The 26957-nt window shown below is 40.8% G+C and overlaps 3 protein-coding genes and 1 long non-coding RNA gene across 8 annotated transcripts in view; 1 reads left to right on the forward strand and 3 right to left on the reverse strand.

The window, feature by feature from the left end:
- LOC143904335 (uncharacterized) overlaps nt 1-12322 on the forward strand; it is an 85010-nt gene extending 72688 nt beyond the window's left edge. For 2 of the 4 annotated variants that reach the window (XM_077418937.1, XM_077418939.1), the window contains one exon: nt 4398-12322. In XM_077418937.1, the coding sequence (XP_077275063.1) occupies nt 4398-4607 (210 nt within the window). In that variant the 3' untranslated portion in view covers nt 4608-12322. The remainder of the gene's footprint in view (nt 1-4397) is intronic. The other 2 variants (XM_077418940.1, XM_077418942.1) reach the window with 1 other exon arrangement.
- Nucleotides 1089-4387, reverse strand: LOC143904340 (uncharacterized). Its single transcript, XR_013258890.1, has 3 exons — nt 1732-4387; nt 1252-1301; nt 1089-1139 (listed from the first exon to the last, which is right to left on the reverse strand). It is a non-coding gene; the product is annotated as an uncharacterized LOC143904340 (long non-coding RNA).
- Nucleotides 12323-14226: 1904 nt separating the features above from the next.
- Nucleotides 14227-20515, reverse strand: LOC143904338 (glutaryl-CoA dehydrogenase, mitochondrial). Its single transcript, XM_077418945.1, has 8 exons — nt 20126-20515; nt 19980-20012; nt 18593-18961; nt 18163-18292; nt 15654-15873; nt 15194-15423; nt 14637-14797; nt 14227-14526 (listed from the first exon to the last, which is right to left on the reverse strand). Exons 1-8 carry the CDS (start codon nt 20190-20192, stop codon nt 14459-14461), a joined length of 1278 nt encoding a protein of 425 aa, XP_077275071.1. The 5' UTR covers nt 20193-20515; the 3' UTR covers nt 14227-14458.
- Nucleotides 20516-20937: 422 nt separating this feature from the next.
- Nucleotides 20938-26888, reverse strand: LOC143904339 (caveolin-3). Of its 2 annotated transcripts, XM_077418948.1 has the most exons (4): nt 26751-26888; nt 24759-24847; nt 23981-24160; nt 20938-23245 (listed from the first exon to the last, which is right to left on the reverse strand). In XM_077418948.1, the coding sequence occupies exons 2-4, from the start codon at nt 24843-24845 to the stop codon at nt 23048-23050; spliced, it is 465 nt and encodes a 154-aa protein (XP_077275074.1). In that variant the 5' UTR covers nt 24846-24847; nt 26751-26888; the 3' UTR covers nt 20938-23047. The 2 variants fall into 2 exon arrangements, with proteins under 2 accessions (XP_077275074.1, XP_077275072.1); XM_077418946.1 differs by lacking the exon at nt 26751-26888 and having other exon boundaries at nt 24759-26324.
- Nucleotides 26889-26957: the final 69 nt, after the last annotated feature.

Genomic DNA, 26957 nt, shown 5'->3' on the forward strand with positions numbered 1-26957 from the left:
GAATGAGACTTTTATTTGCCCCGGACGTATGAGGCAGACCCAGACCACCTCTCTCTTTCCCTTCCCCTCGATTACTTTCAAAGTAGCTCTTGCACCGCCTTTACGGCGCGGCTCTGTCTCTAGCCGGATGAGTATTAATTGCTGTAATTGCGGGGATAATTGATATTCCGTTTCATTGGAAGCGGCACTGGAGCGGCGGGACGCGACGCCTTTTACATTGAAATTTTAACCCGATTTGAAAAAAAATATCCGAGGCTCTTTTCAGCACTCTCTTTAAGACGCGCAAAGCAACGCCATTAAGGTAAACGGCCCAGTTATAGGCACCTTTATAGCAGCGGCCCTGATTTTCTATTATTTACGAACGCGATATATTGTTAAACCCCAAACAAACTATTTTAACACGTGCATTAAAGCTTTCTGAGTAAGATTCACCTATATTTTTAGTTAAATCATTCAGTTCTAATAAATAAATAATTATTTTTATAATGCTCGTTACTGCCGGCGTTTTTGGCACTATCGAAGTGCTCTGCCGCACTTTATGGCACCAACGGGCCCAATTTTCGGCACTTCGAGACGTCACAGTTACTTAAATTGTCCTGCGTATAATTTTAGCTGTAATAATCAATGTTTAATTACTAATTAGCTCTCTGGAAGGTATTATATTTTGCCAACCTCTATGCAAAAACTACATATAATATAAGATATATGAGATAAAATTAGCTACCTTCGAAGAGTCCAAAGTCTCCATCACTTTTTTCTCTATCTGTGCTTACTCTGTTACAACAGATTTTTTATATATTACATTAAAATACAAAAAATAAGATAAGGTAAACGGCCCAGTTATAGGCACCTTTATAGCAGCGGCCCTGATTTTCTATTATTTACGAACGCGATATATTGTTAAACCCCAAACAAACTATTTTAACACGTGCATTAAAGCTTTCTGAGTAAGATTCACCTATATTTTTAGTTAAATCATTCAGTTCTAATAAATAAATAATTATTTTTATAATGCTCGTTACTGCCGGCGTTTTTGGCACTATCGAAGTGCTCTGCCGCACTTTATGGCACCAACGGGCCCAATTTTTCGGCACTTCGAGACGTCACAGTTACTTAAATTGTCCTGCGTATAATTTTAGCTGTAATAATCAATGTTTAATTACTAATTAGCTCTCTGGAAGGTATTATATTTTGCCAACCTCTATGCAAAAACTACATATAATATAAGATATATGAGATAAAATTAGCTACCTTCGAAGAGTCCAAAGTCTCCATCACTTTTTTCTCTATCTGTGCTTACTCTGTTACAACAGATTTTTTATATATTACATTAAAATACAAAAAATAAGATAGGTGAAAATAAAACACAGAAAACAAACTTTATCTGTAGCGTAAAGTGTCAAAATGTGTTGAATAATTAATAAATTTCAAACAAACATAAAAATTCATTAGAATTATTTTTTCATAAAAAATGTTTTTTATTATAAATTTTCGAGTTACAAGTATCAATAAATCTACCTCAATTTCTAGAATAATAAAGCAAAATTGATGATGCAACATATTACAAACTCTGTGCCAAAAAGTGAAACATAACCTTCATTACGTGACGCACTTCTTGGCATCGGGAATTTAAGGGAAATCTAACATACAGATAAACTATTACTTATCTAATCGATAATGTGATTCGTGCTGAACATGTTCATATAACCATTATGACGTTTTAATACTTACATAATACTAAAAATCAGCAGTTTGACGTTCGCTACCACTAAGGTGTGTCACCTAGGAATGCCCTTCGGGAGCCACTGAAACGCGCGAGTCGCCCCATTCACTGTCGGTAATTTAAGTATAAAAAATTTAAAAAAAAAGTGTTTATGCAATAATCAACAGTAAAAAACGCTCTTTAATTTGCTTGTAATTTTTTTAATATTTGACGAAAACTTTATTTATTACAAATATAAATGTACCGTCGGTGCCGGAAACTAGGACAGTGCCTGTAACTGGGCCGTTTACCTTATCCGCTGACGAATTCCAGTCAAATTTCTTATACGCTTCGTTCAACAACCTGATGACGAATAGATATTTGTAAAAAGTCTTGAAGGGATAGCCGGATAGATAACTGCAACGTCAAACATTTTTGCGACTGAAGAAAATAAATTTATAGGATTAAATATATATAGAACAATATAAAATAAAAATGTAGGCTCTCTTGAATAAATCAAATAAGGTTGATAAAATTGGCAATAAGAGCCAGACGCAATAGAGCGCAATATATATTTCAGTATCAAATAGATAAATAAATATGTAGAATAGGTGAAAAAACCTATTTCTCTAACTTTTGTTTTTAATCGACGAGAAATTGCTGCTATTTCTCCCCCTCCTCTCTCTCTCTCTCTCTCTCTTTCTCTCTCTCTCTCTCTCTCTCTGAATAATTTTTGTTACGCCTTTTATCGATTATATATTAATATAAGAAGAAGTTGAAATTTAATAATAAAATTTTCACAGACACGCGCGTGCCTGTTCCAGCTATCCAGCACGAATTCCGGTCAGATAGCCGCGAGTCTCGGGAGGATTAAATAATTCCAAATTCAAGGGTCGCGCTGGCCGAGAGCCCCGCGCGCTTTCGGACCGTGTTAAATATCTCCGAAATTAATTAATAATTTAATTCGCGGTGACGCGGAAAATCGACGTGGCCGGGGGTTTCGATTTTCAAACGACGACGACGACGACGACGTCGGTGGCGGCGGCCGGCCGCCGCCACCGCCGCCGATCGCGACAGGCGTACTTTAATTAACTCGGTGGACGTTAATTTCGCTTAACTCGCGCCGGAACACGCCGGACTTCGTTTAAGGCGCACACAGCCGTCGCTATTGATACGCGCATATCCGCGGCCGCACTTCACAGGGGGCTGGCGTGTGTGCGCGGCGCGCCTGCCTGCGGCCGCAAAACACGAAGGCGGTGCCCGTCGCGTATAGAACGGCGCATCAATTGTTGGAAATGCGGGACACTATCGCGACGAGGCATCGTGATTATTCCTTGACAGCCACTGTGCCGCGCACGGCCCCGTGTATGTTTCAAGCTTCGCGTGAACGTACGTATACGCGTATATACATACGTCACGTCATCGCGCCTGCCTGCCTGGCTGCCTGATGGCTGACTGCCTGGCTGGCTGGCTGGCTGGTCGAGGGAGAAAGGCCCTTCGAAAGTGACGACAAGAAAATCGCGTATCTCTCTTCCTTCAACGCGATTTTAGAAAATTCCGTGAATTTTGTGTTTTACGAAATTTCCTCCGGAAAAGCGCGATTTCCTCCAAATTTATTCGTTCGAATGCGCTTAATCCGCTTCGTTCAATTATACATTTTTCTTCATTTTCAATTCGTTTATCTGTTTTAGTATTATTTTAACGTCTCTTTAAATATCTTTACATGCTGCAAATTTACGCGTCGCAAATTTACGCGACGAAATTATTTTCCGCGAAACACGACCGGAAGAAATATTCCGAATTATTTACGACATGTTTAACGATAATCCACCACTCGTTCGGGGGGCCATTGGTGGACGATAAACAGTCCCCTGTGGTAAATGGGCTACCACGTTTTCTTCCCACGCGATGTTTCTTACCCAACGTGGCGCGATCAATAACGTGACTCGAGATAGAGCGAATCGATTGCCGGGAGTAACAATTATTGCCAGCCAATACTTTCGCCTGGTACACAGTCGAAATTAGCCCACAGAGGATTTCGCGGGAGGTACATTATACCGCGAATCTGCATCTGAATGTGGATCTTTTCATAGAGACGAGTAGATTAATTCAGCAGCGATTGAACCAATAGAATATCTTACTATACCTTTGCCATGTGCAGACGCGTCCTATAAAATATGATAATACATTAAAAGCATTAAATATTAACATAATTATATTAAACTCACATGTTTAATCCATTTTCTAGAAACTTCGTTTTATTTGTAACTTCCATAAATGTATAAATCCAAGAGATATATGTATATCGTTCCAAAGTCACTGTTTTATTATCTTAATTGTTGTCAGATATATTTCGTCGATTGTCTAAAATTAAATTACACACAATTTTTTACTCATCGAGATAATTCAGCAAAAATGATAATACTAAATGTATAAAGCTTTGATCCCGTCCGATATAATAAGATTCCACAGTGAACCAGCATCCTCGATACAAAATATAAAGATGCCAAAAGCAATAATTATCCAGTAATTAAATTCTATGTAAATTGCACGTGCGGGCAGAGTAACCTTTATAAACAAGCGGGATTTACGAAAAGACCAAATAATAACATAACGTAATTGAAGCTAAAAATAATTCATATCAAAACAAATAAATCTGAATGCAAAATATATACAAATTTTTCGTTTCCCGCAGGAGACCAAGAGGCCGTCGAAGGAGATGCAGGTGACAATCGCGAGGCAATTGGGCCTGGAACCGACGACGGTCGGGAACTTCTTCATGAACGCCCGACGCCGCTCCATGGACAAGTGGAAGGACGAGGACCCGAAAACAGTCGCGGTCGAGGAGGAACAGTTGTCGCCCACGATAGGGATCGGTCAGCGCCAACCGAGCGACGTTTTGTGACACACGTCCGACCACGAGGAGTACCACGACGAGTCGCCCGACGAGGACCTGTCCTTCTCGTAAGGGCAGCGCACTACCTCGTGGACGTATCCTTGCCGACACGCTTAGGCCTTTCAGACGACTTCTCGACGCGTCACGCGAATTTTAATTCTTACGAGTCACCTCTACGTTCAGAATATCGTTGACAATTGGCTATCCGAGATATCGCTTATACCGGCTAGCCGAACAAAAAGTTCTAGAATCGTTTTATTCATTCGACACTTAATTCACCAGACGTTTGATAAACAATTAACTTCGAGCAAAGCATTATTTAAAGAATTTTAAATCTTCAAACATCTTTTGCAATCACACGAGAGATTATAAACTATGTAAAATTAAAGATATTAAATTAATATCGTGTTGAATGCGTGTCAACGAGGATCGTCGTTGAAGATCGAACTGTGTCGAGCAGGGGCGTCCTAGCCGCTGAATGCGAACGATCATTACAACTCCCGCGAAGCGATCCGGATTAGATCCGCCGATCTTGCGTTACTTTTTCTTTAGGCTAGTGCGTTCCTAAGTATTCACGATCGACAGATCGCTCCACGTTGAAGCTCTTAAATCGATGTTCGAAGTCGAAAAACGAACGAGTCGATTACATACAATGGTTTTCTACTTAATTTGTCACACGAGAGTTATCCGTACGTATATTTATTATTCTCTCACGCGCAATTTGTCTCTCACAGAGTAAACCGACCGTTCCTCTCACGATGTGCCGTAATTTTAAGGTCGCAACTTGCGTTAACGATAACGACTCGTCTCGCGTGTCTCGACTTCGAGCACCTCGCAAACTTCGTGCCATAGTTTGCCATATTAGCATAAGTTAATCCAGTAACTCGGCGCTGCGCGCGCCCGATTCTTAGCGTTCTAGTCCACTGTAATAAGTTCTAAGAGGAGCCATTCGCCTGCCCTTCGTCAAACTGATCGGAGGCCGAGGCGGTGGTTCCTCTCCTCTAGTCAAAATTCAGAAGCTCGAATTCTGAATCCGCCCTCCGCGCCGAAAAACGCGAAGGGAGTCGCTTCGAAAGCGCTCGCGTTCTTTCTTTTTTTTTTTCTTCCTTTCGCGCAGATAAGTTATGTTTTATTCACCGCTCCGAAACGGGGGCGTTTATTGAAGCGACCTCGAGACTCCGGGGGCTCGTTGGCTCTTAATTGTTACCTTATTTTTTTGTTCATCTTAAGAGTAGAACGGTCGCTGCTTTAAGAATATAGCTGATATCGCGAGAGCAAATGTCGAGTAACCGCACGGAATTCCAAGCGCTCTGACAATCGCGGGCGAGTAAATACTTAGAAGAGTCCGTTTTCCACTTTTTCTTAATCCTCGAGACAAGCCCTCCCCCTAGCCGCGCACAGCGCGGTGCCGGAAGTTCGAGGAATCTCCGATGCTCGATCGAGATACGTCACGAGTTAAAGCAGCGATTGACGGAATCCCATACTGCGTGCGTTAACGATTTTGTTTGAGATTAAAGTACATTTTATTTCGTTCACTGATTCGTGAAGAACTGGCGGTTTCCGATACTACGGGGTGTGCTTAAAATCGCGCGATTTCTCTCGCGGATTTTTTTTACGCACTCGATTTCGTCTTTTCCTCGGTATAGTTTGAATTCTCCGACAGTTGTTAACTAAAATCCCATTTCTATAAAGTAGAACGGCGCGCGGCGCGATCGAGGGAAAGAACGTTTTTTTAACGCACCCCGTACGTATTATTAAATCGAATTCCCCTTGAGGAATTAACCGGTTAGCGGTGAGATTCGATGATGATCGCGCAATCAGCGGCGCGCTAAATGCGCGACCGGGCTCGTCGTGTCCCTCGTTGGTCAGACGAAATGTGAACCAATTTTCAAAGTGGCTTCGTGTGAGGGTACACGTGCCAAGTGATATATATATGTATGTATAAACATGTATATCAGAGAGTGGACACTCTTTTGTGCGAACCGATGGCGGGAGGGAGGTTTAGTGGGGAAAGGGATGAACGGAGAGAGAGAGAGAGAGAGAGCAATTTTTAAAATGGGTGGCTGCACCGCTGTGTGCGAGAGACAGAGACAGAGAGAATGAGTGAGAGCCTGTGAGAAAGAAAGAAAAACAGAGAGCGAAAGAGAGTGAGAGAGTGAGAACGAAAGAGAGCGAGAGAGAGAGAGACTTTAGCGAGCCGCACTCGATATCGTACTGCAATTGTGCTGTGCTATTGTACATACTTAAAAAAAAAGAAGAAAAAGAACAAACACGTACGTATACAGATAGACATAACACGTACACACTTTTATTACGTAAGCGGCGTTCGCTAAGCCGGGCGAAAACGAATCGGTGTGACGTTTGATTGCAGAAAAGTGCATTCTATCCGACTTGCACTTCGCGTCTGTGGCTCCTGCGTAGAGAATTCTTTTGTGCTTCGACACACAAAACATATATATATGTACACATACACACATACACATACACACGTACATCGACGCGACGTCGCACGTTTCTGCGAGCGATCGTTTCTGCGAGATTTCGTTGGAAACTACATTTTATATCACGCCCTTCTACTTTTTTGTGCGATCGCGAGAGGATCATTTATGCTAGTCGGATTAATCGTACAGAATGAATCGCGAGTGAATGCCGAGATTCAATCGGGGATTGACAAAAACGATCCAGGAGTATCGAGGGATGAGCTTGATCGCGAAAATAAATTTGTTACTTACATGTTTGCGTGCTTTATCGACTCCATGATAATTAAAATTTTTTTTTACAATTTCTTTGGCTTGCAATCCAAAGACCGTAAAAAAATCTCATACCGTTAAGACCAAAGATTGGAAGAAGTATATTATTTTTCGATTGCACGAGTTCAAACAGACCGAATAAAATAAATAAAATGTATGCGACCGCGATTTCGCGATAAATCGATCGAATTTTGAAAAGCGATAAACTCTCGATACATTGGGATCAGTTTTCTCGAGAAGCACGAAAAGACTCGCCGTCGTGCGAGGTTTCATAGGGTATGCGATCATTCGTCTCTCGCGAGTGGAATGTCTCCTTTTCGCACGCGAAAACGCCCGTTCGATGTTCGTTCGGCGATGTTACCTACGGCATGTTACTTAATTTATTATATTTTAGGGTAGAGAGGATGCGCGGGCGGCGCGTTTGAAGCAGCTTTCGAAAGATAACAGCAGTTCGTCAGCGAGAGAGAGAAAGAGAGCGTGTAATTTATTGTGTAATATTTTGTAAAGTTATATCGAATCCCCTTAGTGTGCATGGCGACTCGAGGTATGTTACCGCTTTCGTGCAACAGCAACAACAACAGCAACAATCTCCTCTCTAAAGAATCCGAGTACACACCGAATACACGAATTCCCCTTAAAGTTGCACGTTAATTGATTAGCATTTCAACGCTGCTCTGATTATTTATTATTAATTTATCACATACGACGTCTCAAATAAACGGTCATTCAAAGCGAGCATCACAATTCTGAGTGTGTTTGGAGACTTGAGTGCTCCGTGCTGGATTAAAAAATACCCAAATGGCGAATCGGCAGTCGGCTCGAAACGCGGAAAAGTACAGGTTCGCATCCCATCGCTCCCGCTTCGAAGGAGCCGCGTTGTCCTGTGATCGCGGGCGAGAGGATGCGAGATCTCTTCCGACACGAAGATAAATCCACGGTACCAAGAGAGACGCGAGCGGCCTCTCCTCGGTCGTCGGTTTAAGATCATATATAGTACAAAGTAAACATATATATATATATATATATTATATATATATATAATTGTAATAACAGTGTGTTTAATATTATTATACATATTATTATATATATATATATATATATATATATATATATATATATATATATATATAAGAGGAAACGCGTTCGCGCTGTTTTTCGACGGAGTATGTTCAAATAGGACTCTGTGTTAAATCGTGGAAGAGAAAGAGGCGAAAGAAAACGCGGGATCAATGGGGAGCACCGAGTTCTCTCTCTCATAGGAGTTCCACCCTCGTTGAAGACGATTGTGTCACGTTGTCAGGCGCGATAATCACGACAGAGTGCAAGAATTGCGACGGTATTTACACCGCGATGTTCCTTCACCATGGTTCCGATGATTCAACGAATTCGCGATTAATAAGTCAGTTGAAGGAAGTAACCGACTAATAATTTAACCTTGCAATTTGGACGATAATGCGCGGATGTTGGTATCTTAACGCCAGTGTTAAAAGTCCTAGGAAAATTTCTGCGAGAATTTTTGTATTTATTTTATTACGATTTTATAATTACTGCGAAACGCGTTTTCATTGTCCCGCGGGAGAAAATTACGGCTGTTGATTTAATGTCAAAACGAAATAGGAAATAGGGGAACTGTGGCTTAACTCGCGACGAAAATGAAGGTCGGAACTCATCATTTGGTCTTGAGGACACGCGTGAGGCATATTACGTGCACACACACGAGAAGGATACGAATACATGACCGATAGGATCGGTGGTGTACGATAAATACAGTGTAAAAACAGCTTTAGTCGCGAAGAGGAAGATTTATTATCGCTACGATTACCGCATTACAATGATTATTAATTGCTCCACCACACGGCAGACGTATGCGCGAGAAATGTTTTTGTTATATAAGAGAAAAAAATAAGACGACGTAAGATGCCATATAGTTAAAGAAGGGAAAGGAACCGTACACACATCACAGAGGACAGAAGCGCGAGAGAGAGAGAGAGAGAGAGAGTGAAAAGCCAGAGAAAGAATGACGAAGAGAGCGTAGAATATACATATATATATATATATATATATATATATATAATTGATATACGATATACATAAACATAAATGCAAATATAAATATATATATATAAATACAGATATAAATATATTATAATATAAATGCAAATATGAATATAAAAAAATATGGACATAAGTATAAATAAATTATATGTATATTATATTATATATAATATATATATATATATATATATATATATATATAAATTATATATATATAAAAAATACGGATATTATTGGGGTCGATCACGGCGGACGGTTACTACGTTTACGCGAGCGTTACTTCTGTAGTAACTTACGATAATTTACCCGTTTACGCGGAGCAAATTATCGTAAGTTACTAGAAGTAAAGCTCGCGTAAACGTAGTAGGTGTTGATCGTCACGGGGGCGATTATCGAATGATCTCCAAGTCGATCAATCGATAATGACTATTGCGCGTCTTAAAATTTGAAAGCGTGTGTGTGTGTGCGTGCGTGCGTGCGTGCGTGCGTGCGTGCGTGCGTGCGTGCGTGCGTGCGTGCGTGCGTGCGTGCGTGCGTGCGTGCGTGCGTGCGTGTGTGCGTGCGTGCGTGCGTGCGTGCGTGCGTGCGTGTGTGTGTGTGTGTGTGTGTGTGTGTGTGAGTGTGAGGGAGGGAGAGAGAGAGAGAGAGAGAGAGAGAGAGGGAGAGGGAGAAAAAAGAGAGTGCGAAAGAGTAAAATTCGATGATCTATTTATATATTGCGCTGAGAGGAGCTCGTCTCGATAGTTACATCGTTACGTGACACATATCCAGTGGATTAGAAACTATCGACGAGACGACAACGTACATGTACAATATTAGGTGTCTATATCGATCTAGTTTCAACCCCACTCGCAGAGAATTTTCACTTCGTTTTTCCACGGACAGCGGGTAAGAGAATCGGCGGAATGTGACGGAATGAAAAAAAAAGACAGGACGGGAAAAATAAAACCAGAGAGACAAAGAGGCTCGACGCGAGACTTTACTCGAGCGAGAGAAAAGTCCGTCGCTTTCGTCCGTTCGAGGCTGAAGGGGTAGACAAACGCGACTCTAATTTTTCACTCTCTCTAGAACTTTTCACCCCCGTAGAATGAAAGAGGAAGAAAGTGAGAACCAACGCAGGCTGCGATTTATGTTGTGACCGCTATTTCGGTTTGTCCGGTTTTTCATAAATAAATTACGATCGAAGCGAGCCAAGAGGGAGGCAGAGAGGGAGAGAAACAGGACGAAGCAAGAGAGAGATTTCTGGAAAAATTCACGGGATCGGCGTTTCTTCTCGAACGGGACGAAAAGGAGAGCTGAAAGAAAGAAAATACGAAAGCAGTTCGTACGACAATAAGGTATCGATTAGTTAATCAGAGACAAAATAATGTAAAATACAAGTGCAAAAGCAGGTATACATTATTATTATTATATTTATCGTAACGCGCAAGGATTTTCGCGCTGCGTACAACCGCGCGTTAGCCCACCCTTCGGATGTAAAAAAAAAAGGGAAGAGTGGACGACAGTGTCGCGATTAGCGCAGGACGACGTGTCGGGGGCTCCGGTCGGAAATTCAGAAAAGATCGGCATGTGAAGGATACAGCGTACGTAGATTCACGTAGAGATAAACGCGCGTTAAGTCGACATCACTTCGTTGTCATAATCTATTCCTCGAAAAAGGAAGAGCGAGAGAGAGAGAGAGAGAGAGAAGGGGTCCTGTCGCGACGAATTTCGTCCGTCGAAGAATCATGATTAACACCTCAAGCCCGGCGAGTCGCATCGGTAAGTTAATTAACGGCAGTTCGATCACGATATCCGATGATCGTGAGAACTGGATGTCCGAAGAAAATACGACAGATTGAAGAACGTATTTAATATTTCCGCCGACAATCGCGGTGACAATGTTACGAACAACGAGGTAATCTGGGTTTGGAGTGTTAATGTCGGCAGAAAAGCGAGGATCGATCGGCAGTGTCCATCGCGTGTGTGTGGTACATAAGAAGAGTAGAATTGACGAGAATAAGACGAGAACGTGAGCGTGAGTGTGTGTGTGTGTGTGTGTGTGTGTGTGTGTGTATCCGCGCGCGAGAGAGAGAGAAAGAGAGAGAAGGCGAGTCATTAATTTATTTATACAGTTACGTATATCTCTCCGTTAGTAGAGGCAACCAAGTGTGGTTATACGAGCCCGAGCGACGCTGTTGTTGCGACGGCTCGCGGTTCGTGCCATTGAATTTTCTTGCCGGTCGAGGGGCCGACGATCGATAAACTTGTGAAAATGACGGGATCGAACTACGCGACTGTAAGGGCGCGCGAATTCCCCCGGCGTTGCAAAAATCTCCTCTCCTCCTCCCTCCAGCTCAATCCGCCTATGTGCGGATCGACCGGGGGGGGGGGTGCGGGGGTGGTGCTCACTTCCCTCTTTTGCGGAAGAGCCGTCGTCTGCGAAGCGGATCCTCCGACGATCTGAAGAAAAACAAAAGAAAAAAAAAAGAAAACGTGCGGGAACGGGAGCGCCGAAGGTTCGATCCCGGCATATACCGAGATGTGTAATTATGTAATAGACACACATATACAAACACACGTATATACGCATCCGCGATCGGGGGCCGCGAGGGAGAGGCGATTGTAAACTACTGTAAACTACAATGTTACTACGTTTTACCAAGAGCTTATTGTAGTTGAGAAATCATTAAATGACACGGACACACTCATACACACACAACATACGCGCGACACACATACACATTAAATCGTACAAGCAAAAAACAATAACAAAAGAACAATGGTATTGAGTGTAGCACGAAAAAAAAAGAAAAAAAAAAGACAAACGTTCTTTACACTTTTGCACGAAACGTGTGTTGTAAACTTAAATTAATTATCATTGACATATGTAATTAACGTTTTATTACTTAGCAATTAAACTTAATTTATTTATGATTACTCGAGTCGCTTGTGTTGACGCCCTTGTTGTTGTTATTGCGGATCGTGTGCAATCAGTCCGAGAGAGACGATCGGTCCAGGATCGATCGATCTTGTTGGCGATCGAAGGCAGCTGCGATAACTGCTTCGTGATAGAACGCTACCGATAGAAATCGCGTTCTATCGCTTGCAATACCCTGCAATTTTTAGGGCAGTTCGTTACAGCTTCGGATAGGGATTGCATTCCCTTAGAAAATATTCAGGAAGCTAGCAATTCGTTAAATTTTCACAATAATATTTCAAGCAGAAATCAGTCCAAATAAAGAATGAAATTTCAGGGAAAAGATAATCGGCGATTTGAAGTGATTTGGCAGCGAAACGAGTGAAAAATGCTAGCAAACCGTCAAGCTTATTTCCGTTTAACAACGTTCATTATCCCAGGGCGCTTCGAAAAGCCTTTAAATTTAAACAATTAATCTAATTAACGAATTAACTATTAAATTATGACTTATATATATGGAAACATCAATTTTCTTTAGTGAAAGTTACTTCTAGTCATTTAGTTACCTTGTAAGTGGTGAGACATTTTCGAGAAATTTCACGGAGCAAAGGAGGTGCGATAATTGTGCTTGCTTTTAGAGTATTTATAGTTAGAAAAATCATTAACAAAATTACAAAGAGACGGAGCCATTTCAGTTAACTTTCCTGCCGTGTATTGGCGGCGCTTGTTTGTGATACACACACACAATATCTGCGATCACATCGCGAGATGTAGCGTGGCAGTCACACTCGTAAATTCGCGAGATCGGGCCACCCAACATCGTATATAAATAAATAAACAACCGTAGTTCTGACGTATAGATTTTTATATTTTCATTTAGTATCAAATTAGTCTAAAGGCATTGAACACTTATACATAGATATATAGATATATATTATATTTATACGAAGACCTAGTTATTAGATTAAACGTGAGAAAAGAGAGAGAGTGAGAGAGAATGAGAGCGAGAGAGAAAGAAAGCGCGAATGAGGAATGCCGGCATTGTACATTACGCGGCTGATTAATCTAAGATCACGAAGACGAGGGAAAAGAGCACGATCGATCTGTAAATATATCGATCCTATCGGTTTTTTTTTTTTTTAATTTGGACCATTGAACGGGAATCTGACCGCGTTCTTCGGAGGTGTCGCTAATCAACGACGTTCTCTCGATTCCCGGCGAATGTTTCGAGACGCAGTGGCGCGGGGCAATTTTCATGATCTCGCGATCTCAATCGCGAACGTACATACATCTGGCACGCGCAACAAGCATGCCGTTAATACGTTTCGCCTTCGGGGCACGCGATTTAATTTTTAAGTTCGCGTTTTTTAAGCTTTGACACGGAATCCTATTCGGGACTCGAGGGCGTCCCTTTTGAAACGCGCGACCTCATGAAAGTTGATCTTGGCCGGGCGATCCGGGACGATCCGGGATCGCGCGAATCGCAAAAACGCCCGGGGATCGATCTCGAAGAACAAAGGAGAAGGGAGAACAGAAGAGTCTCGATTTGCGCTTTCGTCGCGCAAATTCTGTTCTCCGTTGAGAGAGCCACGCGTGCATATAGCTAATCGCGAACGAATGAAAGAGCGGCGTGAACGGCGGGATACGAAAGGCGAGAGCGAGAGAACGAGTGACGGCGTACATTGAAAGAGCACACACCATGAAATTGTTAAAACGTAAAGTAGAGAATAAACAAGCAATAAAGTATATCGAGTGATTAAAGCCTTATTGCGGCGATCCGAATGCAGAGGTAGAAGATTTTGCGCGGTTATGCGAGGAGGAATAGCGGAGGAAAGAGGAAAGGAGAGACACCATTATCGTTATTTTTTTTCGTATCGATCTTGCGCAATAAATTTATTAGGCCCTCAACCTTTTGTAAAAGAGATAAAAATACTTTTCAGCTGTTCAATATATCAGTATAGATATATATTAATACATCAGCGTTAAAATGTACAAAAAAAATTCTCATTATAAAAGTAATTAATTAATGATCATAGAGGGAAAAAAATTGACAGTGACAATACAGCATAAGCGTGTCGAACGCTTGTAAACGTGAAAATCGATAGCCACGTGGCACGTACAAAGACAGTCTTATCATTCGGTCACTTGAGTCCCGCTTATCCCGAGAACGCAGCGATACCGGTGATCGCCCTCCCGAGAATCAACGCGTGAATATCGTTTGTACCTGTGGAAGAGAGAGAGAAAAAAAAGGAGAAACAAAAACAGTCTCTAATGACCGCGATTATAACGACTAAAATACGACTCGTGCTAAACGATCGCCGTTTTTCCGCGTACCTTCGTAAGTGTTGACCGTTTCCAAGTTCATCACGTGCCTGATCACATGGTACTCGTCCGAGATCCCATTTCCGCCGAGCATATCTCGCGCGGATCGCGCGATCTCCAACGCTTTGACGGCCGAATTTCTCTTTATGATGGAAATCATTTCCGGCGCGGCTCTACGGCACATGAAATCATTTCCTGCCTTTCTTATACGCGCGCGTTACATGTTACACGCACATAGTTGTATATTATGTATTAGCGATATATAATATTATTATATCGCTAATATGCATATAACATGTATAATATATACTCAAATATAATTTTATATGATATATATCATTATTATTATATATATCGTATACATGTTATTATATGTATATTCATATTTGATTTAATATCGTAAATGATATTATGTAAAAAGAGTGAAAAAAAAGGGTGATTGATCTGGGAACATTAAAATATTATATATGTCTTCCTAGAAGAGTGGTAAAATATTGCATTAACTCTATATCTGTCTTCGGGAACGGATTAGATCATCGGCTCTTCGCTCGAGTTGAAGCGCATTTTACCTGTTCTCGTCCTTTAGTCTACCGACTCGCAGGCAAGCTTGAAGACCGATCGCGATGTCGCACATTATGTCCGCCAGTTTCTTCTGCACGAGCTGATTTGCCGCCAGCGGTCTTTTGAACTGTTTCCTCTCTAGAGTGTAAGATCGGGCGATCTTCAGACAGGCCTCCGCCGCACCCAACGCACCCCAGGCAATGCCGTACCGTGCGTTGTTCAAGCAACTGAACGGTCCCTTTATCAAGTTCTCTGTTATTAGATATATCCTAAGATGTGCAGAACACGATCGCGTGTGACGACCCCGTTTTTTATAGTCATTAACTTTTTTTTAAATATATTTTTAGAAATATCAACCGATAACGCTAATTAACGGTCAACGGTAATGTAATGAGTCGTCAATTGACTATTGTTAAATGAAAATGCATAATATATAGGAGAAATTTCTCTGGTTATTAGCAGGCTTACTCTAAGTCCCTGAACATTCAGTAAATTTTCTTCTGGCACGACTACGTTATCCATCAGGATCATGCCGGTGATGGACGATCTTAAAGAAAACTTCCCCTCGATCTTTGGAGTGGATAATCGATCACCCGCAACTTCTCTCTCGACGATGAACCCGCGGATCTGACCGTCATCACATCTCGCCCATACTATCAACACGTCGGCGATGGGCGAGTTTGTGATCCTAAACGAGATTCGACATTTTGACTAGGTAGGGGAGACCGGGGCTCGTTAGCACAAGAGGCAATAGCTCCTACACAGAACAAAAAGCTCTAATAGACGTCCACTAGACGTCCATCATGGAGATTAAAAACCTCCATCCATGTAACTGTTAGACATTCATGTAACTTCCCACGGACGTCTACTACACATCCATAGTTCCGCATTTCACACCTCCATTCGACCTCCATTATAGACGTATTGATAGATCTTTTTTAGACGTTGTAAGATTAACTATATATGTTTAATGGAGCTTTGGTGAATAATTAAAATATGTTAACTAAACGTTTTATAGATTCTTTATGGATATACGTTTTGTTTATAAAGCTTACAACATTAGATAATGATTTATAAGTTGTATCCAATAAATTATCAAAAATTGCTCCGCAGACCCCTGCTATGTGATACCTGGAGGTATCACTTAAGATGATCTGCAGCAAAGAATTATCGCAGTCAGGCCTCTCACAGGCTCGCATCTTATACTGCGTGATGTTTTTTTTATTACGAGAAAGTACTGGCGCATGGTAGCCGCGTCGCGGCAATGCGCGTTACTAACGCTCGCGATTGCGTCGCTATAATAGATATCCACCAAAGCTCCATTAAACGTCTATGGTTAATTTATGTATATAACGTAATACTTCTAAAAATTGTATAAAAATTAATATTAAATTATCTAAAAATTTAAATTTACTTATAAAACTTAAATATTGATCTGTTAGAAACATTTGTATATAAATCTATTATACATCCATAATAGACGTCTAATGGATATCCATTATGGATTTGTAGAAGATATCTATGATGGAGACAGTATGGATCTCTATTAGATTCGTCACTGTGAAGTTAGAGGTTGCATGGAGCTATGGAGGTTGTGTGGACGTCTAAAGGCCATTGCACATAAAAAGTACATAAGCAGTAAGACGTAAGCAGTAAACAAATTGACCAATCACAGTTGAGAATTAGGCAGCCATATTAAAACGTAGAACTTACGACGAAAAATTCCACAAGGATAAATTCTTATGTTTTACGTTTAATGGATGGTTTGTTCCGTGTGGGAATGCGTCCCTTTTATGTATTTATATATAGCGAAAGAAATAATGGAAAAGTTATCACAAAATATTTCTTTTATGATATAGGTACTTTTCCCAAAGTTTTATTTAAATCCATCAAGTATTACAATAGAAAAAGAGAAAACTCTATTTCAAGAAGTGGCAAGTAAATTTTCGAGCGTTTCAAAATATCGTATTAATGCTCTTCAGCTTGAGAAGTAAATCAAAGTGACGTATTATTAATATAGTTAAAAGAAAAGTTTCTGCTACTATACAAACATGTCATTTTGAGGAACAACAGTAATTTATTGTAAGAAAATGACTGAAATCAAACGTATGTAGGGATGGGGTATGTTGGCTCATATCAAGGCATGCTAACTTGACTTGTTGCCGCACGCGAGACCTGTGTGAGCATGTGATTTGCTACCTACAATGCTGACAGAGAAGCTAGATATATATTTATATTAATATTTTTATATTAAAGAAAGCTACATATATATATATATATATATATATATATATATATATATATAACACACACACACACACACACACACCCACACCCACACCCACACCCACACCCACACCCACACCCACACCCACACCCACACCCACACCCACACCCACACCCACACCCACACCCACACCCACACCCACACACACACACACACACACACACACACACACACACACACACACACACACACACACACACACACACACACACACACACATATATATATATATATATTAAAATAGTTTACAATTGTTCGTTTGCAACAGCATTTTGCTAATCAATCATTATAAAATAACTTTAAAAGATACAATCTTTATCAAGAAGTACACATCTACTGTTACCCGTTTTGTGTTTCTATTACGTTTACATTAATTTAACATGGAGTTTTGTCGCATAGCCAACTTACCCTACTATCGGGGCAAGTTGGCTACAATGCAGCATGTTCGTATTTCACTTATTACAAAGAAACTATACAGTATACAGAAGCGTTCTTGGCATGGAAATGTAGAGAAAGGTTCTCTCTATCATATTAGTACTGTTTAATCATGAAAATTAATTGTTTAAAAACTCAAATGTCGAAATTGTGAAAACGGTGCCAACGAGCCCCGGTCTCCTCTATTATAATATGCTCGTTCGCGAGAAAATATCTTTTCTTTTTGAACGGCGGAGAGTACTTGCGAGAACTAACCATGTTTTGCTGCCGTTCAATTTGTAGATTTTTTTGTCGGAATCATAAATGGCTCTGGTCTCCATCGCTCCTATATCGCTACCGTGATTGGGCTCCGTCAAGCCGAAGCAACCGATCTTTTCCCCGGAAACTGAAATACACTTTAGAAAGCTATCGCTTACGGCTCCAACGTTTGGAGTTAATTTTCGTTAGATTTATTTTATTAGCCAATTTATATTAATGTTTTTAATTTAATTAATTTAAATTAATAAATCTGTTATCGATCTAATTTTCACAAGTAAAAATCAAGTCTTATTTCCGTCCGTCGCTTTATTTTTCGTAGTTTTCGGAGATTAAATAATTGAATACTTTACTGTACAAAGTTGTAGAATCTGTTTTAGAAATTAAACTGGGGAGAGTAATTCTACCCCCAAAAACCGCTTGCACGCACCCATTTTAGGCAGAAATCGCTCTTTCTGAGCGTCGCTGCCGAACATGTAGATTGCGCCGATTGCAAGGGAGGATTGCACCGACAACGCCGATCGATACCCGCTGTCGACGCTCTCGATCTCCCTGGCGAGAAGCCCGTAAGCCACCGAGGACACCCCGGCGGCGCCGTAACCCTTCATGGTGCAGCCCAGCACCCCAAGCTGGCCCATCTGCCTCATGATCTCCCGGTCGAAATGCTCCTTGCGATTCGCTTCAATTACGCGCGGCAGGAGCTGCTCCTGACAGTAGGTACGGAACTGATCCCTCGTCAGGATCTCGTCCTGTGTCAATTGCGACTCCAACTCGAACGGATCCTCCCAATTGAAGGTAGCTGACCCACGAAATTCAATAATTCAAATTTTCGATCAAAAGTACGCGCCGCCTGAATTAATTTTTAAGGCAATTGAATATTCTTTTTACAAAAATAAATGTCTTCTTTTTGAATTATACTTTTTACAAAATTTGTTATATAGACCAGGGTTGTGCCGTTTTCATAGAGAATATCTCCGTTATTTACACGAATATTTTATGTAGACAATATAAACAATGTAAATTATTATAATGTAAATTGAATGATCGATTGATTAATTGATTTTCTTTGAACTGTATTTTTGCAAACAGTCCTACAAAAATAAAAAGTTTTAGACTAGTTTCAATTAGATGCATTTCAATTTCAATTTATTTATTAATTGTACACTGGCATAAAAAAATGCATAATATTAATATAGAAATATTATTATCTCCGCTGATCTCTATAAGTTTTTAAACGACAAAAAGCAGTACATTGTTTAGCTTACAGTTGCAAAACACACAATATACATAATATTTATTTTCTCTTTTCGCAGATATAAAATCAAAATGTTTAAAATCGTTGTTAATTTTTGCTAGCATTCTAAAAATTGTGCCCAAGTTTAAAATTATAAATAAATTTCCATATTTCTGACGAAATATGAATCTTCAATGATTCTCTCCATAAATTATTCATTATTTTTTTACATAGTTTATATATTGTATACATGTATAGATGTAGATTATTATATTTTACGCGTAAACGCGCAACCCTGGGTATAGACAGCATACGTTGTGTAATATCATAATAATATAACGATAGAACGGTAAACATCTTTTATCAGTTATCAGTAAAGATGAGATAGCGAAATCGTAATGTCGACAGAATGAACTACCGACTGAGTCGCGCCTCTGCATCGTGCTACCATCTACATTTTACGTCAAGGCTGTAGATCATCAGTATAGATCAGTACGAATCACGTATCATGATTAAGAAGCTATATCTTGCCTTTTATCTGCCTGATGTTTATAGATATGATTTACAATTAAGTGTGACTTACGTCTCCCTCGGAGTACGGCTGAGGCGGAGATCTCTGATCAGGATTTAAGGACGAATACGACGAGTTTTGATACGACCACATGATCTAACGAAGAGTCCTAAGAGTCCTAAGGTCGGTTAGGTCCCTAATGGATTTTCAAAGGATACGCCTCGTGGAATTAACGCGACACAAACGGCCGGTCCTCAATAACAATCTCTGCATATAGCTCGCCATGTTGAGCAACGACTGATGATAGCGACAAAACACTGACTTTGTTGATCTCGTTAAAAAAAATTCTCTTATCAATCGCGCTTAAAGACGCGCCCACATCGAGCGATCAAGACTTCGAGCAAGTGTTTCGACATAAATTAAATACTTCATTCGATACCTCCGGTGGACTGGGCCTCGACTATTCAGCAGTCGATGACTAGTCAGCTGTTACCGAGAGCATCGTGAGACTTTACATAGCGGTTGGCTGCGATTGGCTCCACGACAATTTGGAGGCAAGTTTAAATGGCCGTCGGTCTTTTAGAGTTTAGAGTAAGGGTTCCCAAACTTTTTTATCAAGAGATCCATAATCTTTATAATGGCCAGGAAGTCAGATATATGTATATTATTGCGACTTTAATTACAATTCGGTCATCGCTCTGCGTCAGATGTATATAATATAAAAAAATTTTGAAATAAAATTATTTTTTTATATAAAATATTTGTTTATATATTTTTCAAAATTAAAAAACTTATATATATAATCAATTAAAGAGAAATTACTTAAAGTCCGGGCTGGATCTTGGTAGCTTAATCATGTTCTGTTTTACTTATTATTGTTTATATAACAAATATTGTTTATCGCCCAAATATATATAATATATATATATACATATACATATGACTTTCGCCGGTGGATTGTCTGAATTGTTTTAATTATAAAGACTCTCAACATTTCGTGTCTTCGCATTGCAAAATCCGGAAGATACCATTCTCGTGTAAATTCTACATTTTATTTGCAAAAGTTCTCTTATACAGAAGATTCGTATGTACAGCTCCTAAGTTTCGATGTTGTGGAAAATACCATGGAAATACTTTTTTAAAAAAAGTAAAAAAAAAGGCGCCAAGTGTTCGGCTCGTATTGCGCGTAGCTATTGCGCGAAACAATGTTGTTTTAATCATATTTGTTATAAAAGTAGTGACATCAGACATCGTGCCAAGCATTTTATACATATTATAAAATTTAATCCTTTCTCACATAAAAATAATTTAATTCTTCTGTCATACTTAATAGAATAATAAAGTATTTAATGCAAGAGAACTTATTAATGAACATGAAAAATTGTGTTTATCATGATAATATATATATATATATATATATATATATATATATATATATATATAATTCTTTTATTATCAAAATGCCTATTACAATAACAGAATATTTCGACTTAAAAAACTTGGCGTTGCTAAATAAATATCTATGCAAATCTTAATTCTACTTCGCACATATATCTGTTCACATTTTAAATTATAAACTCGATCTGCATTCACACAAACTTCACACATGCACATGAAACATTTGCATGAATATTTCTTTAGCAACGCCAAGTTTTTTAACACAAAATATTCTATTGTTTTAATAGGGATTTTAATAATAAAAGAATTAATTATCATAATAAATATAATTTTTCATGCTCATTTTTTTATAACGAGTTGTTTTGCATTAAATACTTTATAATATAGGGCGTGAACACTCTTGGCGCCCTTAGTTTACTTTTTTTAAAAAGTGTTTTTATGGTATATCACGAATTTTGTAGTAGCGTCTTATATGTCTTATATATAATGTGTTGATTTTGTGTGATGTAACGCAAGACATATAAACTATAAACAACTAACAATTTACAAATTTATATGTTATTTAATATGAAGTATACCTATAATGCCTATATAATTGGATTGATGAGGTTGTTTTGAGCTATATTGAGACGTGTTGGAGTTTATTGAAATATTTGGAATGAGCGGTGTGGGTTGAGAGAGTGGAGATAGTGATAATGTTATTGGGACTTGATGTTCCGCCTACAATCGTCTAAAGCGGCTGAGAATGCAGAGAAAAACCATGATAAGATGGTAACGATGACAAATTTACGCCATATAGAGTATTGAAAGTACAGCTCTGTGTTACGCTTATCGTTTTATCGAGAAACATTATTGCGTTAATATTAATTGTACGATTGTACAGAAATTAAGTGGACGGATCTTTCCCTCTTTGCGTTCTTTGCTTTCGACGCGACGTAATAAACATGTACTCCTCTTGCATATTTATATGCCTATATTAATAATTTCTCTCCTCGTATGCATTTTCTCCCTAATAATTTATATTCCCAATTAAATTGGAATTTTAGATTAATATTTTACTAAACAAATCCCGCTCGACGGCCCGCGTATTCAGATCACTTCTCATTTGGATAATAATTATCTTCTAGTATGGCGAAGCACCAAGACCTCTCTCTCGTCTTGGATTCGCGAGTGGACGACAAAAAGTAAACAAAAAAAGACTGGCCCGTGTAAAGTATCGACTGGCCTGCTACTCGAGCTTCTTAACTCCCGATCTGCGTCCACCCCGAGACATGCGCACGAGTTAAAATTATTATACCTCCTACAAGGCCAGCACGCGGGAGACCTTTACACTCACTAGTATACACTTAACAGCGACTCGTTACACGCTATATTGCACGTAGTTTAACGGAAAAAAAATTCTTTGACGCGCCATTATAACTATGAGCTACAAAAATATACCGCCCCGATTATGTGCGATGCGCATGTCGCTATGTCCTTCTCGCCTATCCTATAGACCGTCCGCGTTTTCTCGATGTTTACATTAGGTTATTACGTAAAAATTATGGTGTATCCCCCACTTGTGATATATGTCCCTCTTGGACATCTCGCGCAAGTGTATCGCAAGTATCTCTAATTAGACGCCTCCTCTCTCGCCGCTTAACTCTAAACGCTATATAACAACCGACATGTACGGTTTGCGTGATCGCATCGCGGCGCGTTTGTATTCAGAAGGATGCGGAAACTGCGATACCGCCGCCGGATTACACGATCAGCAGGTCCTCCTTCTGGTGAGGGCCGTCCGGTAGCTTCTGACTGAATACGCGGATATTGTAGCAGAGGTAACCCAACCCCTCCATGATCGGCCGTACGATCGCCTGCGTCACCGCCGCTAAGAAATTTCGCGTCGCCGCGCACGTAATCTTCCACACACGCAGACACGGTGCGAGACACCATATATGCTGCAAGGAATAACAAGGGTAGAAGAATATATATGAATCGTTTAACGAGAGTCGAACCACTAATCAGCCACTATAGCTGTCGAAATTTTAAGGAACGAAAAGCGATCCGTTTGCTTCAGATTTTTCCCGGAAAAGCTTGAGAAAAATTGAATTCGATCAGGGAAAATATAAATTCTTTCCATAATTATTTCGCATCTCAAAAAAGAATAAAGAAATTGTCCGTCTTGTTTATAACTGTAATAAATATTAAATTTCTTCAAACTATCGGTATCTAATGTACAGAAGAAAGTGTCAAGTCAAAACTTATATACTCAAATTAACTATTCATTGTTTGTATATACGCAACAATCTATAATCTTCTTGTAACAATTTCAACTTCTTTTTATTTCAACTTCTTTTCTTGGAACTATATAAAATGACTATTCAAGCAAGTTTTCTTCGTTTGACGCAATATAATCTCATTTGCACGTTAAAATTAAAGATATTTTCAAAATCAAGAATATTCGTTTTTTTTCTGTGTAAACGTAATCATTTATGTTAAATTTATTAAGACAAATTAATTAAATTGAAAATGAATATAATGTTTTAATTGCTGTTCCGCGATCTTAAATCAATCTTGCTTATAGCACGCGACGCGTGACGTTTTCCACTCGCCGTAATCGTGATACGCACCCGAAATCGATCGGTAGAAATCGGAGGGAACGGACGCGCCGTGAGGTGGGTTATCGGACTCACCTGAAACGCGAGACAGGCGAATGTGAAACCCAAACACAGGGCGAGCAGAGGCGCGATGAGAACGGAGAGGAGTACGTAGCAGCATCCCCTGGAGAGCCGGAAGCAGTGGCCGCTGAGCCGCCAGGCGCATTCGGGACTTCGAATTCCTTCCGGCTCGCCGATCACGTCGTCCCACATCACCTGCGTACGATGCGTTCACGCTCGCGTAAAATCGATATCGATCGCGCTTCGATCGCGCCAATTCGACACGGTGCATGCATGCGAATGATCGTGCGGGGGATAAGCGGCGGTTATTATACTTCGTCGCGGGCAAAATTGTGAGCAACGCGATGGTCAGCCTAAAGTCCCATTAGTCTACGTCGTTGACCATCGATCTTCAATTATTATTTTCGCGGAGAAATGTGGTTCGCGGCTTTCGGCTTTTTCCTTTCACGCTGTCGCTTAGAAATCCGACAATTTATAAAATACAAAAAGTGCGAACAAGAAAAAGCTTGATTAATCGTTTTCTCTAATAATTAAATTATGTAACGAAGTTGGAAGTTCCAACTTGGAACTTGCAATATGTAATGCAATAGATTGGTACGTGCTTTGTTGGGAGATGAGAAGATGAAACAATCATGCAATTGAGAAACGGACTTCAAGGACGCGTGCCATTCATTTTCGTTGATTAAAAAAACTCCACCGCATCAAACTTTCATCAATATGTGCAAAATTTTGCGAAGACAAGTACAAGTTCTGATACATCGATCGCGTGGAGAGGCATTGCAGCTCCGTTTACCTGAAGATGCTGATTCAGGTTGTTGGGGTCCCGATCTTCGAGCTCCTCGGCGCTCTCGGCCGCCGCGGAGGACTCCGGCTTCTCCATCCCTGGAATACGGATAGTCGGGCATTTCGGCATGCCGCAGCGGAAGCTGTTCCTGAATCTCCCCAGCATGGTTCCCCGCTATAGTGGCCCGAGTGGTCACGCTTTCGTTATTCCCGCCCTGAGGTGATTTTTCGCGACTTTCACGCGCCGCCAACTCGCGGCGGCAGACGAGGACGAGGAGCGGCTTTCCCTGCCACGCGGCGCGTCACCATCGCGAAAATGACGACTATCGCGAGGGATACGTACCCCCGGGTACACGTATCCATAAGCCATCGATTATTCTCGTTAAATAATACATTCGCGCGCTACACTGGCTGTGCGACGGAGTCAGCAAGCGGAATTACCCGCCCCGCCCGATCGAGAAAATAAGGAGGAGAACAATAGGGTGGCGATCAAGGGTGCGCGATCGCCTCCTCCGCGACGCGCAACGAGCCTTCGCCGATCTCGCGACCGAATGCGGGGGCGGACTTGGGGAGGGGGGGGCTGCGTATTTACGTGTACCGTATAGCGTGTAGCTCCCGTAATCGCGGGCTATCGATTCGAGACGCAACGGGGCTACACTTTCAACTCTCCTCGCCTTGACTTCAACTGTTGCACTCGGCCGGATTCTATAGCGGGATTGCGCGACGAGGTCGCGGATTTTTTTTATAGGCACGTGGCGTCGCGACGTCGCCCCCTGCGAGGACGATTGCAATGCATGTCTGAGATAAATTTTCGACGTCATATATTTCTTTTCAAAAACAATTTCTCTTAGAGCATAAAAAATCGTGTAAAATACATATATACATATATATAATTAAAAAAATAACCCTATCAATTGAATGAGCTGAAAAAGATTTCGTGCTTCTTTATCTGAACGACATGCCAGACATTTTATCACTTAATTAGACTAGATTTATAGACTAAAGTCATGAGAAGCAGGAAAGCAAACGGTTTGATATTTTTTCCGTTTTTCTTTTTTCGAGAAAAGAATAACATATCACGTACGTTTTGTCGCAGTGACAAGAGGGTAAAAAATAATTTTTCGGCGAATCTGTAACAAATTGCGCGAATTATGGGGTGTAGAAGCGACCTGAACGGAAAATAGACGTAGACCAGAAATTACAATACCGCGACTTTGCCCTACTTCCTTCAGAAAAGTTGCAGATCGTATCTATATCGCCGCTCTTCCCCCTTCTCATAAACGACCGGACGCGGTCTGCGCTTTATGCCCGTATCACACTAGCGATCGGCGATTGCGTCTACGTTTGCGTTTACGTCTCTTGACCAATCAAAAAGTAGCCGCTGGCGATTGCGATTCGCGATTTTTATTCTGATTCGTCAAAAGGCGTAGACTCAATCGTAAACGCAATCGCCAATCGCTAGTGTGATACGGGCATTACGCTACGCGCGATTATCGACTCGCGAAAAGTTTCAAGTATACCGAGAAACCGCCGAGTCTCCGACTGGTTTCCGTTTCTTCCTCGTCGCGGGATTTTTACTTCGTTCTCGGGTTTTAGTTAACGCAAAACTTCCCCGGGAGAACTCCCACGCGATTCTCGATCCAATTAATAATAAATTCCTCCATTACACATGCCACTAGGTGTCCAACAAAGACACAAAGTGGAGCTCGGCCGATCGAATTACCTGCTTCGCATCATCAATTATTTCCGCGATTCTATTCCGACTCGCTACTCCTCGTCCTTAATCACTCGCTGTCTCGGCGCATTACGACGGGAAAAAAAGTCGAGGGATTCTATTTTTTTTCTTCTCTTGTTTCCGGCGACGCCGTTTCTCCACCGCGAGGGCCGATCTACCGAGACTGAGATGCGACGGCACGTTACCGCGGTTTCGGGAGATCTGGAGAACACGGGATCCTCCACCCTCATCCTCGGGAAAGCGCGCTCGCGGAAACGATATACTCACTCGGTTCGCCGTTTGCCACCCTGGAGCCCCTTATTTTGCCGGTGGATCGTGAAATACTGAAAGGAACCCTTACTGCCTGGATTGCGGCACTGGCACGCGCGTCGCTTCACTTTTACGGGTGTAGAGCAGTATTCGTGGTACACTTGGGCGCTACGCGGGTATAAGCATGGCAGGGGAATAATCCGGGGAATTCTATAAGGAAGAGAG

Source organism: Temnothorax americanus, unplaced genomic scaffold, assembly GCF_048541705.1.
Source record: "Temnothorax americanus isolate GAGA-0224 unplaced genomic scaffold, ASM4854170v1 Scaffold50, whole genome shotgun sequence".
Lineage (NCBI taxonomy): Eukaryota > Metazoa > Arthropoda > Insecta > Hymenoptera > Formicidae > Temnothorax > Temnothorax americanus.

Coding starts and splice junctions, on each gene's coding strand:
- LOC143904339 (XM_077418946.1), bottom strand. CDS start 24,914: ATGCTGGGGAGATTCAGGAACAGCTTCCGCTGCGGCATGCCGAAATGC. Junction 24,161..24,758: donor ACCTGAATCAGCATCTTCAG/GTAAACGGAGCT, acceptor CATCGTACGCAG/GTGATGTGGGACGACGTGAT. Junction 23,246..23,980: donor TCGCCTGTCTCGCGTTTCAG/GTGAGTCCGATA, acceptor TATTCCTTGCAG/CATATATGGTGTCTCGCACC.
- LOC143904338 (XM_077418945.1), bottom strand. CDS start 20,192: ATGGCGAGCTATATGCAGAGATTGTTATTGAGGACCGGCCGTTTGTGT. Junction 20,013..20,125: donor TCGCGTTAATTCCACGAGGC/GTATCCTTTGAA, acceptor AATCCTGATCAG/AGATCTCCGCCTCAGCCGTA. Junction 14,798..15,193: donor AGACTAAAGGACGAGAACAG/GTAAAATGCGCT, acceptor CATGTGCCGTAG/AGCCGCGCCGGAAATGATTT.